At 36.7% G+C, this 14,568-nt stretch overlaps 2 protein-coding genes across 2 annotated transcripts in view; both read right to left on the minus strand.

Moving 5' to 3' along the window:
* Positions 1-3,177: 3,177 nt before the first annotated feature.
* LOC125670984 (uncharacterized) overlaps positions 3,178-14,568 on the minus strand; it is a 45,063-nt gene continuing 33,672 nt past the window's right edge. The window contains exons 2-4 of the mRNA XM_048906455.2: positions 7,785-7,901; positions 5,542-5,679; positions 3,178-5,434 (exon numbers count right to left, since the gene is read on the minus strand). Of these exons, the coding sequence (XP_048762412.1) occupies positions 5,193-5,434; positions 5,542-5,679; positions 7,785-7,901 (497 nt within the window). The 3' untranslated portion in view covers positions 3,178-5,192. The remainder of the gene's footprint in view (positions 5,435-5,541; positions 5,680-7,784; positions 7,902-14,568) is intronic.
* On the minus strand, positions 12,310-14,500 carry LOC125670985 (uncharacterized). Its single transcript, XM_048906456.2, has 4 exons — positions 14,052-14,500; positions 13,454-13,573; positions 12,856-12,993; positions 12,310-12,697 (listed from the first exon to the last, which is right to left on the minus strand). Exons 1-4 carry the CDS (start codon positions 14,311-14,313, stop codon positions 12,465-12,467), a joined length of 753 nt encoding a protein of 250 aa, XP_048762413.1. The 5' UTR covers positions 14,314-14,500; the 3' UTR covers positions 12,310-12,464.

Below are 14,568 nucleotides of genomic sequence, written 5' to 3' on the forward strand. Positions count from 1 at the left end.
AAGTTTATTCAAAAGACAGGTGGGGTCACAATATGGGATCAAAGTTTTACATGTGGATAAATAGCAAAATTCTTAAAAAAATCTTCTCAAGAACAACAAAGCTATGATTAGTCATGTTAATATGCAAGCATTCTCAAGTTTTATGAATTAAAGTTTTTTCAAATCATTGTCCCGAGGTAGGTAGGGTGGGACCACAATAGGGGGTCAAAGTTTTACATAGGAATATATAGGGGGATCTCCTCAAGAACAGCAGGACCATGATTGGTCATTTCAACATTGACCTTGTATCACGGTTGTGTTGTGACCGTTGGGGCCACAATATGGGGCTTAAATTTTTTATGAGAATAAAGATTTTTATAAAAAATCTTAAACAGCAGGACCAAGGTAACTCAGATGAGCGATGTGCCCATTGGCCTCTCCTACATTACAAACAAAGCAGACATGCAATTATTTGTGAAGTACTACATATATTGGTGTGTTGCTAAAACGTGGGACAAAAACACTAATAACAGGCCCAAGGGCCACATCGCTCACCTGAATCATCTTGGCCTTTCTGTTGTTCAGCTGTTGTGATTTTAAATTTTTTTTATTAATCTTTATTCCCATCAAACATTTTAATTCCATATTGTGGCCCCAACCTATGCCCAAAGGCTCACATCATAACTGAAATAGAATTCACATAATAAAGAGTTGCCTCAACATCTATATGACTAACATGATCTTGCTGTTCTGGATAAACACAAGGTCCGTGGGGATCCGGGTTACAATAGGCCCTCAATACCCCTTGCTTGTCGTAGAAGGTGACTAAATAAGGCGGTCCTTCGGACGAGTCGCAAAAATCGAGGTCCCGTGTCACAGCAGGTGTGGCACGATAAAGATCCCTCCCTGCTCAAAGGCCATTAGCGCCGAGCATAGGCCGAAATGCAGCCCTTCACCGACAGTGGTGACGTCTCCATATGAGTGAAATATTCTCGAGAGGGACGTTAAACAATATTCAATCAATTAATAACAAGGTCATAGATCATGGAATGATATGAAAGACCTTGCCATAAGAAATCTATATACAAAACATGAAAGCTGTATCTTAAATAGTTCAGGAGATATTGAATAGGTTAGATTTTTATCAAAAGGAGGTCAATTGATTGATTGATTGATTGATGTTTTCCGCCACACTAAACAATTTTTCAGTTATCTGGTGGTGCCCAGTTTTTATTGGTGGAAGAGAGAACCCAGATACAATGTACCTGGGAAGATACCTCACTTACCGGCGCAATTAGGATTCGAACCCGCGCTGACAGAGGTGAGAGGCCGTGTGATTTTGAGCGCGATGCTCTAACCACTCGGACACGGAGGCCCTTCCGATCAAGGTCACAAGGTCAAATACCAAAGTATAACCAGGTCTTGCCATAAAGAATTTATCAACAAAATATCAAAGCCTAACCTCCGTTTACCTGAACAGGATATAGGGCTCACGGCGGGTGTGAGCGGTCGAAAGGGGATGCTTACTTCTCCTAGGCACCTGATCCCACCTCTGGTGTGTCCAGGGGTCCGTGTTTGCCCAACTATCTATTTTGTATTGCTTGTAGAAGTTATGAGATTGATCACTGTTCGTTATCTTCACCTTTCATTGAATTGGTCATTATTTTTTTTAAAAAGTAGGTCAAACTCCAAGGTCAAAAGATCAAACACCATTGTGTCACAAGGTCTTGTCATAAAGAACCTATCTACAAAATATGAAAGCCCTATCTGAAATAGTTCCAGATATACTTAAAAGGTTATAATTTCTTAAAAGTAGGCCAAAGTTTAAGGTCACAGGACATGATATGAAACGAAAGATCTTGCCGTAAGAAATTTATATACAAGATATGAAAGATCTACCTTAAATATATGCATATTGTATAGGTCAGATTTTTATCAAAAGTAGGTCAAACTTCCACGTCAAGGTCACACACCATTGCATCACATGAAAGGTCTTACCGTAAAGAATTTATATACAAAATATGAAAGCCCTAGCTTAAGAGATATTTTTAAAAAAATTTCCTATATATCAGCATATGTAAACCTTTGATCCTCTATTGTGGCCCCACCTACCCCTGGGGACCATGAATTGCACAAACATGGATCTACTCTATGAAAGGTGAAGATAACGAACAGTGATCAATCTCATAACTCCTACAATACAAGCAATACAAAATAGAGAGTTGGGCAAACACAGACCCCTGGACACACCAGAGGTGGGATCAGGTGCCTAGGAGGAATAAGCATCCCCTGTCGACCGGTCACACCCGCCGTGAGCCCCACATCCCGACAAGGCAAACGGAGCCATCTGTAGTCAAAATCAGTGTACCAAGAACGGCCTAACAATCGATATGAAACACGTCAGACAGCATTTGACCCAATGATAGGCTGTATTGGCAAACTAGATCGTTATAACGACCGTAGAATTTGCGAAAATCCATTAACTTGTTTGCCTCGATTTAAAAACTGACCATACGCAGAACAAGCTCTTGTGTATCGAATCCCATATTTTGTTAGCTTTTAGCTATTTCATATATTATGAAATAATCTGTTAATTCCTCTTACTAGGGTTATAAACTTTACCTTAGTTTTAATCAAATTAAAACTAGATCCTTTGATTCGTTTACGTATATCTTGTAGTGATATACGTCAGCAGATCAATGGATCTAATTTTGATTAGATTGCCTTAGTTTACAATGATTCTGTTTCAATTTTTTTGCTAAGTATCTCTGGATTTAACATAATTCTGCAGAATATCGGTACATGTACGAACTTTCACTTTACAGAAATCGATCGCAAACAAGGCAAATCATCAACGCACACCGTACTCGTTCGCGTTAAATGTGTACAATGTTTTTTGAAATGTGGTTAACTTTAACACGGTGTTATCTTGGTGTTAACTTCTGTGTTAAAGTTAACCATGTGATTAACTGTTTTTAAAAGCGAGTTTGCGTTAACACTGTGTTAACGTTGTGTAAACTTTAACCCACCTCCAGTACCTGTGTGAAGTATTAACACAGTGGTTAAAAATGGCCACCGACTTCATTTTCTATCCGCCTCAGACCAAAAATCAGACATTTTAGAAGTGGATATTCCTTTTTAACAGAAATATACAAACGAGTTCCAGTTCTAAATTATAAAAAAAAAAGTCCAGAAAAACACGTTCAGATGATTTATTAAATAATAATATTGCTTAAAAGTAACAATGAATAACATATCGACATTCTTCGATAACAACTAACATTAACAAACAGACCACCTCACTCTATATGTATCATAGCAAGACAGTATAAGGTTGTTAAAAAACATCTTGTCACATATCTCTTGTTATCATCTAAAAACTGTTAAGAGAAGGAGTTTCGTATGAGACACACGGCGATGGTCATAAACCAGCCTTACCTGTACCTCTCATAGCAGGAAACGAGTACCATTAACTATGGACCTATTGCACGAATAGGTGATATTGTCCTTCCGGTAAACCCTGCACTCCACATGTTGCATCACGCACAAGTTTAATTGCACTGCATTAAAAAGACGGCAGATGTTTGACGTAATCATAAATTATTCCCTTTTTATTTTAGACCTGTTAAATAGATTTTTCAAATTGAGGTATTTTGTTACAATTCTTAATCCCATTCCTCTTTAATAAGAATTATATCGAGAAATGTAATGAACTGAATAGTTCTGTATCCTAGTGATACAATCAAAATGAAGTACAACCTAACTAACAGTTCTGTTAGAGTAGTCCTGTTTATTCCGCGGCATTGAGACTGGGTTTCGTCACAATAAATGTTATACAAGAAAGAAATGCATATATGGAATAGGAAATTAAAACTGACACGATAAAAGAAAAGAATCGCTGAAAATGACCTTTCAAGTTTCTGTATTTCCAAAGTTCTTTAGCCATGTTGTCTATTCGGTGGAATTTTGTAAAAATATTTACACTGGTAGGGTGAAACCTGTAAAGAACCACTAAAACCCGTATTATGCTTAATCCTTTATATCGACACTGGTAAAGTGAAGCCTTGATAATACAACCACAAACAACCCGTATTATACTAAACCCTTCACATCGTCACTGGTAAAGTGAGGCCTTGATGGCACAACCACGAAGCACCCGTATTATGTTAAACCCTAGATATCATCACTGGTTAATATGTAACCGCCAACAACTCCTAATAAGCTTAATCCTTTTCGCTATCACTGATGGAGCTGAAACCTCGATATTACGTCCACTAACAGCCCTTTATATGTTTAACCCCTTACGTCATCAATGGTAGAGTAAAATCTTTATAGTACGACCGATACGCTGAACACTTGACATCGTTACTGGTAGAGTGAAGCCTTGGTGATACCATCTTTAACAATCCTAATATGCTGAACATTGAGTCGTCACTGACAGAGAAAGGTCATAGTTCCAGATCAGGGAAACCATAAACTTGCTATTTCCTGAATTACTAGTTCAGTAATAATAAGTGATACAGTATGCGTCTTATACTTAACAATTGGGGTATTAGATAACAGATAGTGTTGAATTGCAATCATAGAGAATTTCCTGCAATTTATCGGACTTTTAATTGTCAGATATGTATCTGATTCAGTTACCAATACAAAGTATTTCATTATTATCGAACAATAAATTCAGAGCATTATACATGACTTTGGTGTTATGAAATCGGAATCATCTTGAATTCCATCGAAAGTCCCCCCCCCCCCCAAATTCTATAAACAATCCTATGCTGTCAATGAGAGAGTTCTTTGTTTCGTATGACTGTGACATGTATATTACTGACATATTACGACATCTGACACCAATAGCCAATCACAAATCAGAATTTTAGAAATCGCATAAAAACTGCATTCAAGAGTGCGATTTCTGAAAACTTTACCCAAATAATAAACATAGTATTCATACTTATTCCGAATGGTAAAAAAGAAAAAAAATCTACTGAGGTATAACAATACGCATTTAAAATCAAATCTCACCGTATGAGAAAATATAATTGACAGGATTCTTGCGATATATTGCAAAGAAGGACGGGTAGATTCGGGACGGAATAAAACATGCTCTGGGAATGTCTATTCAGTGAAAAAAATCCGATCACCAGACTTAATGTTCCGAACCCTGACATTAGGTAAGGCACGTAATTATACTGTAAAGCTCAAGAGCAGTGCTAATACCTATCGCTCATTGTTTTGGTTTTTATTATCCTTAACGCCTGCGTCAGGAACCCCCACAGAATGCTATCCATCACGCAAAGAATCAGGCCCAACCATGCAACCGGGACTGGCCATCCTGTGCTCACTGATCGACTGGAACATACGCTTTCTTGGATGTCGTATAATGCTTGGCAGTAGTAACGCTCATAATGGTGTTTCACGTGGAAAATAACTAAACCAAAGAATGTAAATACACCTGAAATTAAAGAAACAAATAAATACATGTATTATAAAACATAGTTTTGGATTGTTACACTGATACAAAATCGTTTCATCTCAGAAAATTAATTGAATTGGACCTACTTGCAATACAGTAGAGCGCGCCCGCTATCATACAAACGGGCACTTGTTTTCTGTAGATACCGAGCACCGCCAGAAAATTAGCCACGATCAGGTCGATGATAGTGACCATAAAACAAACTACTGTAGAGTTCTGAAGACCTGGATAAAACAAATAAACAAAAGCTAGGACCATGGCCCACAACACCCACCTTCCTCACCACGATTCATGTATAGATAAAGACTCATTATCTTAGTACACTAAACAATAAGCATATAACTATTTTTAAAAAGCCTACTGTGTAATTGTGCACCCGCTTTGAATCTACACTACTATATATTTACATTTCCAGTGTTTTTGCCGTTGATATAATGACAAATTGTAATGGTAACCATATATTCAGGAATGCGCTGCAGCAGTAAACAATGCGTGTATCAATCTGGATAAATATAGTACGTCTATTTTAAAGGCTAGGAATTCCGACAGAAATGAAAGTTGAATGTAAATATAAGAAATAGATTTCGTTTTTGAAATTACATGAGGGTATGAACTGCATACTTTTCATGAAGCGCTTGTGTATTTTCAAAACAATGAACGATGATAACTTTATCGTTGTATTTTTTGGAAAGGAAAATTATTTGAAAAGAGAAAAAAAAATGTATCCTGCACGAAGCATCTTTTCTGCCAAGAAGCTCGATTCGCCAGGATGATTATAGTGGATCGGAACCATTGACAAGGGAAAATGTGCAAAACAGTTCTCGAGCATTGAATTTATAAATTGTATCCTTGTCCTTGGTAAGAGGTAACCTCCTTTATTCATATACCAATAATTTTAAAAATTCTTTTTGTTTCCAACCCTGGTCCCAGGAGTCATTGTTTCAACAAACTTAAGGTAGTTCCACCCTCATTTGACTTATCAATATGAATGGTTGAAAGTGGAAAAACTGTATTTACTTCCACTCAACATAGTTGAATTTAATTAATAATCAAAGAAAATGAGTATGTTGCCACCTTTTTAAAGATGTCAGACATACAAAAACAGAAGAATAGGTCATCATAAGAAAATCACACATTTTAGTAAAACAGAAGAATTAAAAAAAAAGCAACTTTTGGAAAATGACAAATTTTTAATGTTAGCAGTTTATAAAAACTGATTATTTATAAATATGTATAAATCTATTGTGGATATTAGGGAAAACATTGTATGATAAACATATACCGCAGTGGAAATACCAGCATAGGAGTTATTGCCCTTGACAAAATTTTTGAAATTATAAATAATTTAATCTATGATCTATGGAAAATATAAACTTTTTTCACTATCAATAGTTTACCATTTTAAAAGAAAATTTTATCCAGTGAATAAAATTTCTCTGAAAGATATACTTCTATCATGCACAAAGTTTGATTTAATAAAGATTTTTGCAAAAACCTATGACATCACACAAGGATCGATCTATTTTAAATATTCATTTAATGAATCTTGCCCTTGTTATTCTTGAGAAAAATATTTAAAAATTTCCCCATATGAAATTCCAGTGTATAAAAACCTTATTGTGTCTCTACCCTGCACCCCACCCTGAGGACAAACTTAAATCTGCACGACAACTTCGACAAGAGAATGCTTTTATATCAGTTTATCAGAATTTCCTCTCCTGTTCTTGAGAAGATAGCTTTTTAAAGACCCCCCCCCCCCCAGCATACTTCTATTCAAAACATTTAAACACTATTGCGGCCCCATCCTGGTCTCAAGGATCATAGTTTGAACAAATTTGAAAATATCGAAAACGTGCAAAGTTTAGAAGACGAAGAAATTTTGATCAGAAAAGCTCACACGAGCCTATGGCTTAGGTGAAGTAAATATAAATTCTATTCGCATACAAAGTTTGATAGAATTTCTGTTAATACATCCTTCAATTCCAGAATTTCATGTTTATTCCATCTGACTACCTTCATGGTTTCATTTCCAGGTAATGTTAAACTTATTGTCTTTTCTATATAAATCTATATAAATATTTTCTATATAGGTCGGTAAGCCTATTTTCACCAATAAACCTCGATTACTGTACATCATATCAAAAAGGCTTTACCAGGCTATATATTCACTGGACTTTATACTTAAATCATGGTTCTGATATACAGCTTAAACAGCACGAAAAAACAGTCTGCGAGATGAGATGCTGCTGATATCTTTCACTTTACGTAGTTCTGAAATGGGGGTATATTCACTCGGCTCACCGAGGCTTACCGATTTGATTATACCTACCCATGAAAGACTTAGTATTTGTCGATACAATTTCCGATTCCTCGTCGTAGTCAGTCAGAAAGTTAAAACACTGCTTTCGATCCACCCCTCCCGTCGTCATGGTAGTGCGTGCAGTGTCTGAAAGCAAACCACTATATAATAAGTCAATTCACATAAAACGGCAATTTTTTTCAATAAATATTTCCCTTTGTGGTATGCTAAGTTGTTTTTTCAATATAAACAACATTGTATTATGTAAATAATACACAATAAGCTTTGAGCAGCAGTCATACTGTCTACATGAAAGGCCTCTCCTTAATGGAGTCATATACAAGGAGAGGTCTCGAGGGATGTTACTAATGTTACTATTTTCACCAATAAACCTCGATTACTGTCCATCATATCAAAAAGTTTTTACCAACGAGTCACATGTCACACATCAACGCCATGTTCTTTCCACCTCTCGCTCTATTCTCTCCTCCAGTCCCTCCTTCCCTCCCTTTAATACCTCCTCTTGTTTTGCGCCCCTTTTCTCCCCCCTCCCGTCCCTTTCTCCCCGTCCCTTTAATTCTGTCCACTCCATGGAAATATTCGGAAGCTGAGTAACACATTTTAAAGGAATTCTATAATGTCAATAACAAAGTATAACTCTACAACAGCGGGAGAGAGTCTTCATACGTGTAGCACCGACTCTGTAGCTATCATGGCTGAATGTAATGCAATTTAGCCGCGATGTACTACCAGCATCATTATGGTGACCCTTTACACAACCAAAGTCAAAACGATATGTAGATTTTGGACCGTAAAAATTACGTATGCAGTAGGGGAAGGAAAACTCGCCCCAAATATCGCACATGTCGGGGAACAGTTACAGCACGTGTACAGGATTAGGGAAAATCAAAGAATAGGATGAGAAACTATTCTATTTATGAAAAACAGCGTGGTATCGGAAATATCATTGGTGGGATTGCGAGGTCACTGATAGACCCATTTTACAAAAGGTCTTACGACTCAAGACCAGAAGTAGGTACTTTTCAGGGGCGGATCTAGGAATCGTGGTTAGAGGGGGCTCACTTGTTTTAGACAGGGGGTGTGGGGCCGTCTTGAGGCCCCTCATGGGTCCAGGGCGAAGGCCTCGTTGGGGGCTCAGGGGGCGAGCCCACGGAAGCTCCTGGATTTTAGTTATTATGGGGCTTGAAATATGTCTCATATGTAGTCCTTTTTACTATTTTTTGTAGTTTTTTGATAGGGTGAAATTAATAAAATTACGCAAATTTTAAGGGTTTTGAAAAAAAAGTTAAGTTCTCCCAATAAAAGTAATTTAATAAATCAAAAGATTTAGTCATTTATTTCCCCGAAACTGGAAGAAATTATTGCTTCTTTTATCGTTTACATTTTTCTAAACAAGATGCTTCTATTTACCTTAAATTTGAAAAATTTAGTGGGGGCGCGCTGCTTTTTCCATTTTGTTTAACGCTGTACATTTTTTAAAAGTGTAAATTGATGACATATCTAAAGAACAGAAGACGACGAGTATATAAAACCATATTTTCACAAATTGTACATGGAAATAGAAAAATGTTAGATGTACTAGAATACTGGTCTTAGTCGTAAGACCTTTTGAAAATGGGCCCCTGGAAACTAATTACCAGTGGTCGCGGTATAGCCTAGTGGTAAAGGCGCTCGCTTCACAACCAGGACGCCTGGTCTCTATTCTAGATCTCGGCGCTGCGTCAAACCTAAGGCGTTTAACATATTCACGTCGGTAATAATAATAATAGCCTTTATTTCTCCAGGATAACACAAATTAGCAGCTAGTTTCCATTGTGGTCTTGCATTAAAACATATACACAAACATAAAATTAACATCTAAAATTAGTATCTAAACATGAATACGATATAAAAGGAAAAGGGGGGAAATATAGCATAAGACACACCTAATTAGTGATACAATTATTACCTAAATATGAATACATGACATAAAAGGAAAGAAGAAAAAATAGCATAAGACACACGCACACACAGTGCCATAGCACAACTACATTTGGCACACCTGAACAAAAAGAGGAAAGCACGATGTTTAAGTGCTACTACAATGAAAATATTCCATCAAATGCATAGCTTTAAAAATGTCAACCGAACCAGAGCTTCGAACATTTTGAGACAGTTTGTTCCAAAGGAATGCAGAAGAGTAGCTGTATGAACGTTTAAAATTTTCAGTTTTAGCTCTTGGTAAATATAATAAATTAGACATATAATCATTCGACCTGGTTTGGCGGCAACTAGTAACTGTTCCTTCGCCAAGTAACCATATTAGAAGTGAGTTACAAGTTTCCTGATATCAAAGTTAAGGTGCTGGCCAATCTAATTGAAATCAGATCCTAAGATACGCTGACAATCGCTACAAAGTATACGGCGCGGATCTAAGAAGTCTGATTAGATTGGGTTTGGCACGTTAAAGAAATGCCATGCATCTACATGTAGGTCAAAATGAAAAAAAAACCTATCAGGTTGATTGCAGCATTTTTAATGATTCAGCAAAACATTGGTATAATGATATGCTCTCACTCCCGAATGAAATAACGTATCTTCAGCATTTTAGGAACTTTAACTTGACCTTGAATTTTGTTCACGTTAACGTTAGATGGAAGACTGGAGACAGTGATATATATTTCCAGTTAAAACAACAGGAGTTTGAGGAGTATGTGTCATTTTATCTACACTTTCTATGATAGTACATATGTAATTGATTTCAAATGTTAGGCGACCGGTTGCGGAAATCTAGTGGTTCGACCGCTCGCTTTAAAACCGGGAGACCTTGGTTCAACACTCAAATCCGACGTTTAACAGAAGTTTTCTTCTTGTTTTGGAGATATTCTACCAAAATTAGCGACAGACGAAGATAAAAACTTCAAGTGAGAAGTATAACAGACAGCAATTAATATACACGTATATCCATTTTGTTTGTAGAAACCTTTTGGAAACTTGCTTTATGGCGTTTGCCCCTTTCCTTTGTAGGATGATAAGATTGATAACAGTTCCTTATCTTTACCATTTTCATACTAAAGTAAACGTTGTTATAAATTTTGAATCCGGGTTTTTGCATGTTATTTCCCGAAAGAGACAGCGCGAAGAGCTGATCATTTTTGACACGAGGATGCTGTAAAACGAAAGATCATTTCGCAGAAGGCCGCGGTGAAGAACAAAGAAACGATATACTCGTAACGTGTTGTTCCATAAATCTAAAGAACTAAAGTTCATATTTGTAAACGAGACACTGTCATAGTTAATGGTCGCTGGGTTTCTTAATTAGTCATTATGTAACGGCATCCCCCAATAGACCGTCTGTGTTAAATATCTGTCAAATTTGATAGTGAAAACTCTTGGCCAAATTGACTGAAATGTCAAGCACAAACCCATAACTGTTACAGGACACCAACGTTACACTCCGTCACTGGTGTTGGTTTAATCTAAAGTGAATAGTTAACGACGACACTCCATTCTAATTACCATAAGACGTCACATAGAAATGCGGCCCCAGGTTGTGGACACACCGAACTTTCGTTTGGTGATACCGTATATTCATTTTAAACACATGTGAGATATACATGACTAAGTATCGATTTTTCTTCTTCAAAAGATTCAGATAGATGCTAATTGCATATGTGGATTACCAGCCATTTGAGTATAAATTGAGAGAATATCAGTTATTACAAGCACAGTGTGACTTGTAGGATTGAAGATATATCGACTTTCAACGTATTGTGGTTGAGGGATGTTGAAGCAACAGTTATAAGAAACACCTGCTGACTCTGTTTCTTCTGAATTATGTGATGGCAAGTCATCATCCCATAAAAAAACAACATAGCTAAAACAAAAGTACCATTTGTTGTTATTTGCTTTGAACCTTTTGTGATTACTTAGGTGAATACCGTCTATTTTCACTCTAAGCGTTTTCTGTTATTCAACCGTTCAATTGACAAAACTGTTGATTTTTTCAATTAAATAGAGAGGATACAGTCATGCATATCATACCATGTTACAAGTATCATCAAGGTTCGTAAACTGTTTGAAATCAATAATCCAGATCGTGCTTTTAGACAAATCAGTCTAGAAGCCAAGTTTTGCAAATAAAAAAAGTTTACTGGTATCACATAAGCCAAGTCGATAAAGATATTTGCTGTTTAATGTCCTTGCAGAGAAGTAATCAAATATGTGCTTGCTTGGGGATGTTGGCGTTTTAAAAATATGGCTTCAAGTAAAAAGTTACACGTGAACGATAGTTGGTTTTTAACATTACATTGGGGAATAAGTGTAGAAATTGTTCATTTCAGGTATATTGATACCAGAATGTGCGGCTTTCACCAGCTATCGTGGCTTTATCACGAAAAACCCTATTGAAAATCAATTTGGTCTGTTATAATATTCTGCGCCTACGTTTGTCCTCTTTCATTCATAGGATATGCAAGATCTAGGTCTCGCGTTTTCTGTGTATTGGTAAACATTGGTGACATTGCGAGAACCGAAATACAATGACATATTGACATGTGTTTTACCTTTTATTGCGTCATATGATAAAAATATTCTTCATATAATATATTTACAAAAATATAACATCGGAATAAAATATAATAAAAAACGGGGAAAAAAAAACCAAACATTCTTGTCGCTTTGACAGCCCTTACAGTTCGTGTCAGGCAATCATATCATTGTTTTCGCTTTGATCACCCTTAGAGCTCGGGTAAGAAAGAGCCACAACACACTAGCTGCCGAACAAATGACCACGCCTACCCACGCCACTGGCACCGCCCATAAAATAGACAGTGTCCGTTGATCACAGGCCCCCTTTGGAATTGGATACAGCGACTGACAGTAATAGACTTCATAATGATGTTTCACATGGAAAATAGCCAGTCCAAACACGGTAAATAAACCTGAAGAATACAACAGACACATCATGTATTAAGTATTTATTTGTGTACAGTTTAAGTGTGTAATATGAGAGAGAGAGAGAGAGAGAGAGAGAGAGAGAGAGAGCATACATTCTAAGAAAACAACTATAAATAACATAACAGGCTTTGAAGACACTGACTTGCCATACAGTACAGAACCCCAGTAACCATGCAAGCTGTCACGTGTTTGTGAAGAAGCGCTATGACACCGACTCCCAAGGCCGCTACAAGGTCGATGATACAAACGATGAAACAGGAGGCTCCAGAGTTCTGCAATCCTGAAACACATTTTATGACAACGTAAGAACAAAGACAAGCACCATAAAGTATAGTAGCCCTTTGAAAGCAGTGACTGCCATAGCCACAATTACCAACAGAACCAACGGAGAGTAGGTCTACTTTTCGTGTTATTAATTGGTTTTGTGGTGCTCTTATTGAAAAAGACATCAATTCATGGAATCTGTGCGTTGACCATAAAATACCTCTTAAAACTGATTAATGGTTATCTAATAAGTTCTGATAATGGAAAACTGTGTATATATCTAGTTAATATTAAAAAAACCCTATCTCCGTTTTCCCATGCTTGTTCGCGATTCGTTATATTAAGATTGATCACTGTTCGTTATCATCACCTTTCAATAAGCTAACACATTTCACAGATGTAATATAACGATGTTGTTTCAAATTGGTGTATCGGCAGATGATAAAAGTTATATCAACAAAAAGTAGTTAACATACTGGCGACAGATTTGCCATCACTTTGTAGTGTGGAGGACTCTTCGTCGTACTCGGACACAAAGTTGTAGCACTTTTCTCTGTATTCACCACCTAAAGTGGTCATCTCATTCCGGGCAGTGTCTGAAAAACAATTAAAGTGGCAAGTACAACTGTCTCAATAACTCATGAATGCATTTAAAACAATTTTTTGTAACTTTTTTCTGAATGGAATTGTGGGAAATGTTTCTGAACTGATGATAGTCCATTTATGAGATGGAGTTTAATACATGGGATTTTTTTTCTAGAAGTACATTTGAGTACAAGAACATCAGCCATGACAGCATATACGTGTAGGCCTATATTGTAATACCATAACAGTTCAGTGTCAAATGAAATACAAGCATAGAAGGATTATTTGAAGTCACGAATTGTTCTACTGCGTTTAAAGAAAATATTAACCGTAGAAAGCTATACAGATACTGCATATACTGTTTCATGCTAGGGGTAATTTACCTCTATCGATGTTAATTACCAAAATATAGATATATGTATCATATTTTATTGAAAAAATGCAAAACTAATCAAGAACTGCCTATGACCATAATCATTTAGTAATTACCTGAAAGTAGGTCACACAATTTCCATGGCCCTCCATATTGATAGTACAAAAAGTAATAGGTCCCAGAACTAAGGTCCTTGTAAACAGTGACCTCAGAGCGTGACCCTGCAGACGTAACGGAGACTGTGGATGTGTTGGCGCTGATCACAGAAAACTCTATCTCTTCCCAAGAATCTACAGATATCGCCAGTAAAATAAACACGCTGCCAATAAGTCCGACGACCACTGACAGAGAAGCTAAAATTACCAAGGGTGAAGGCATCGCTGAAGACGGAAAACGAAGCTCTAATTCTTATCCATTCATGCTTCTGTGTATCATTTTGTAATGGACGGATGACTATTAACCGCTATTCTTCCTTAAATCACATTTTTTTCCGTCATCTACATGTCTAAAGTTTAAAAAAGATGGTCTAATTTCCTCTTCTAGAGCGCATGCGCAATTTAGAAATCACTATGGTAGTTAAGCATGTTTATTGAACATTTCATTTACAGGGTAATGGCAGTCGATTAGTGGAAT

Source organism: Ostrea edulis, chromosome 4, assembly GCF_947568905.1.
Source record: "Ostrea edulis chromosome 4, xbOstEdul1.1, whole genome shotgun sequence".
Classification (NCBI taxonomy): Eukaryota; Metazoa; Mollusca; class Bivalvia; order Ostreida; family Ostreidae; genus Ostrea; species Ostrea edulis.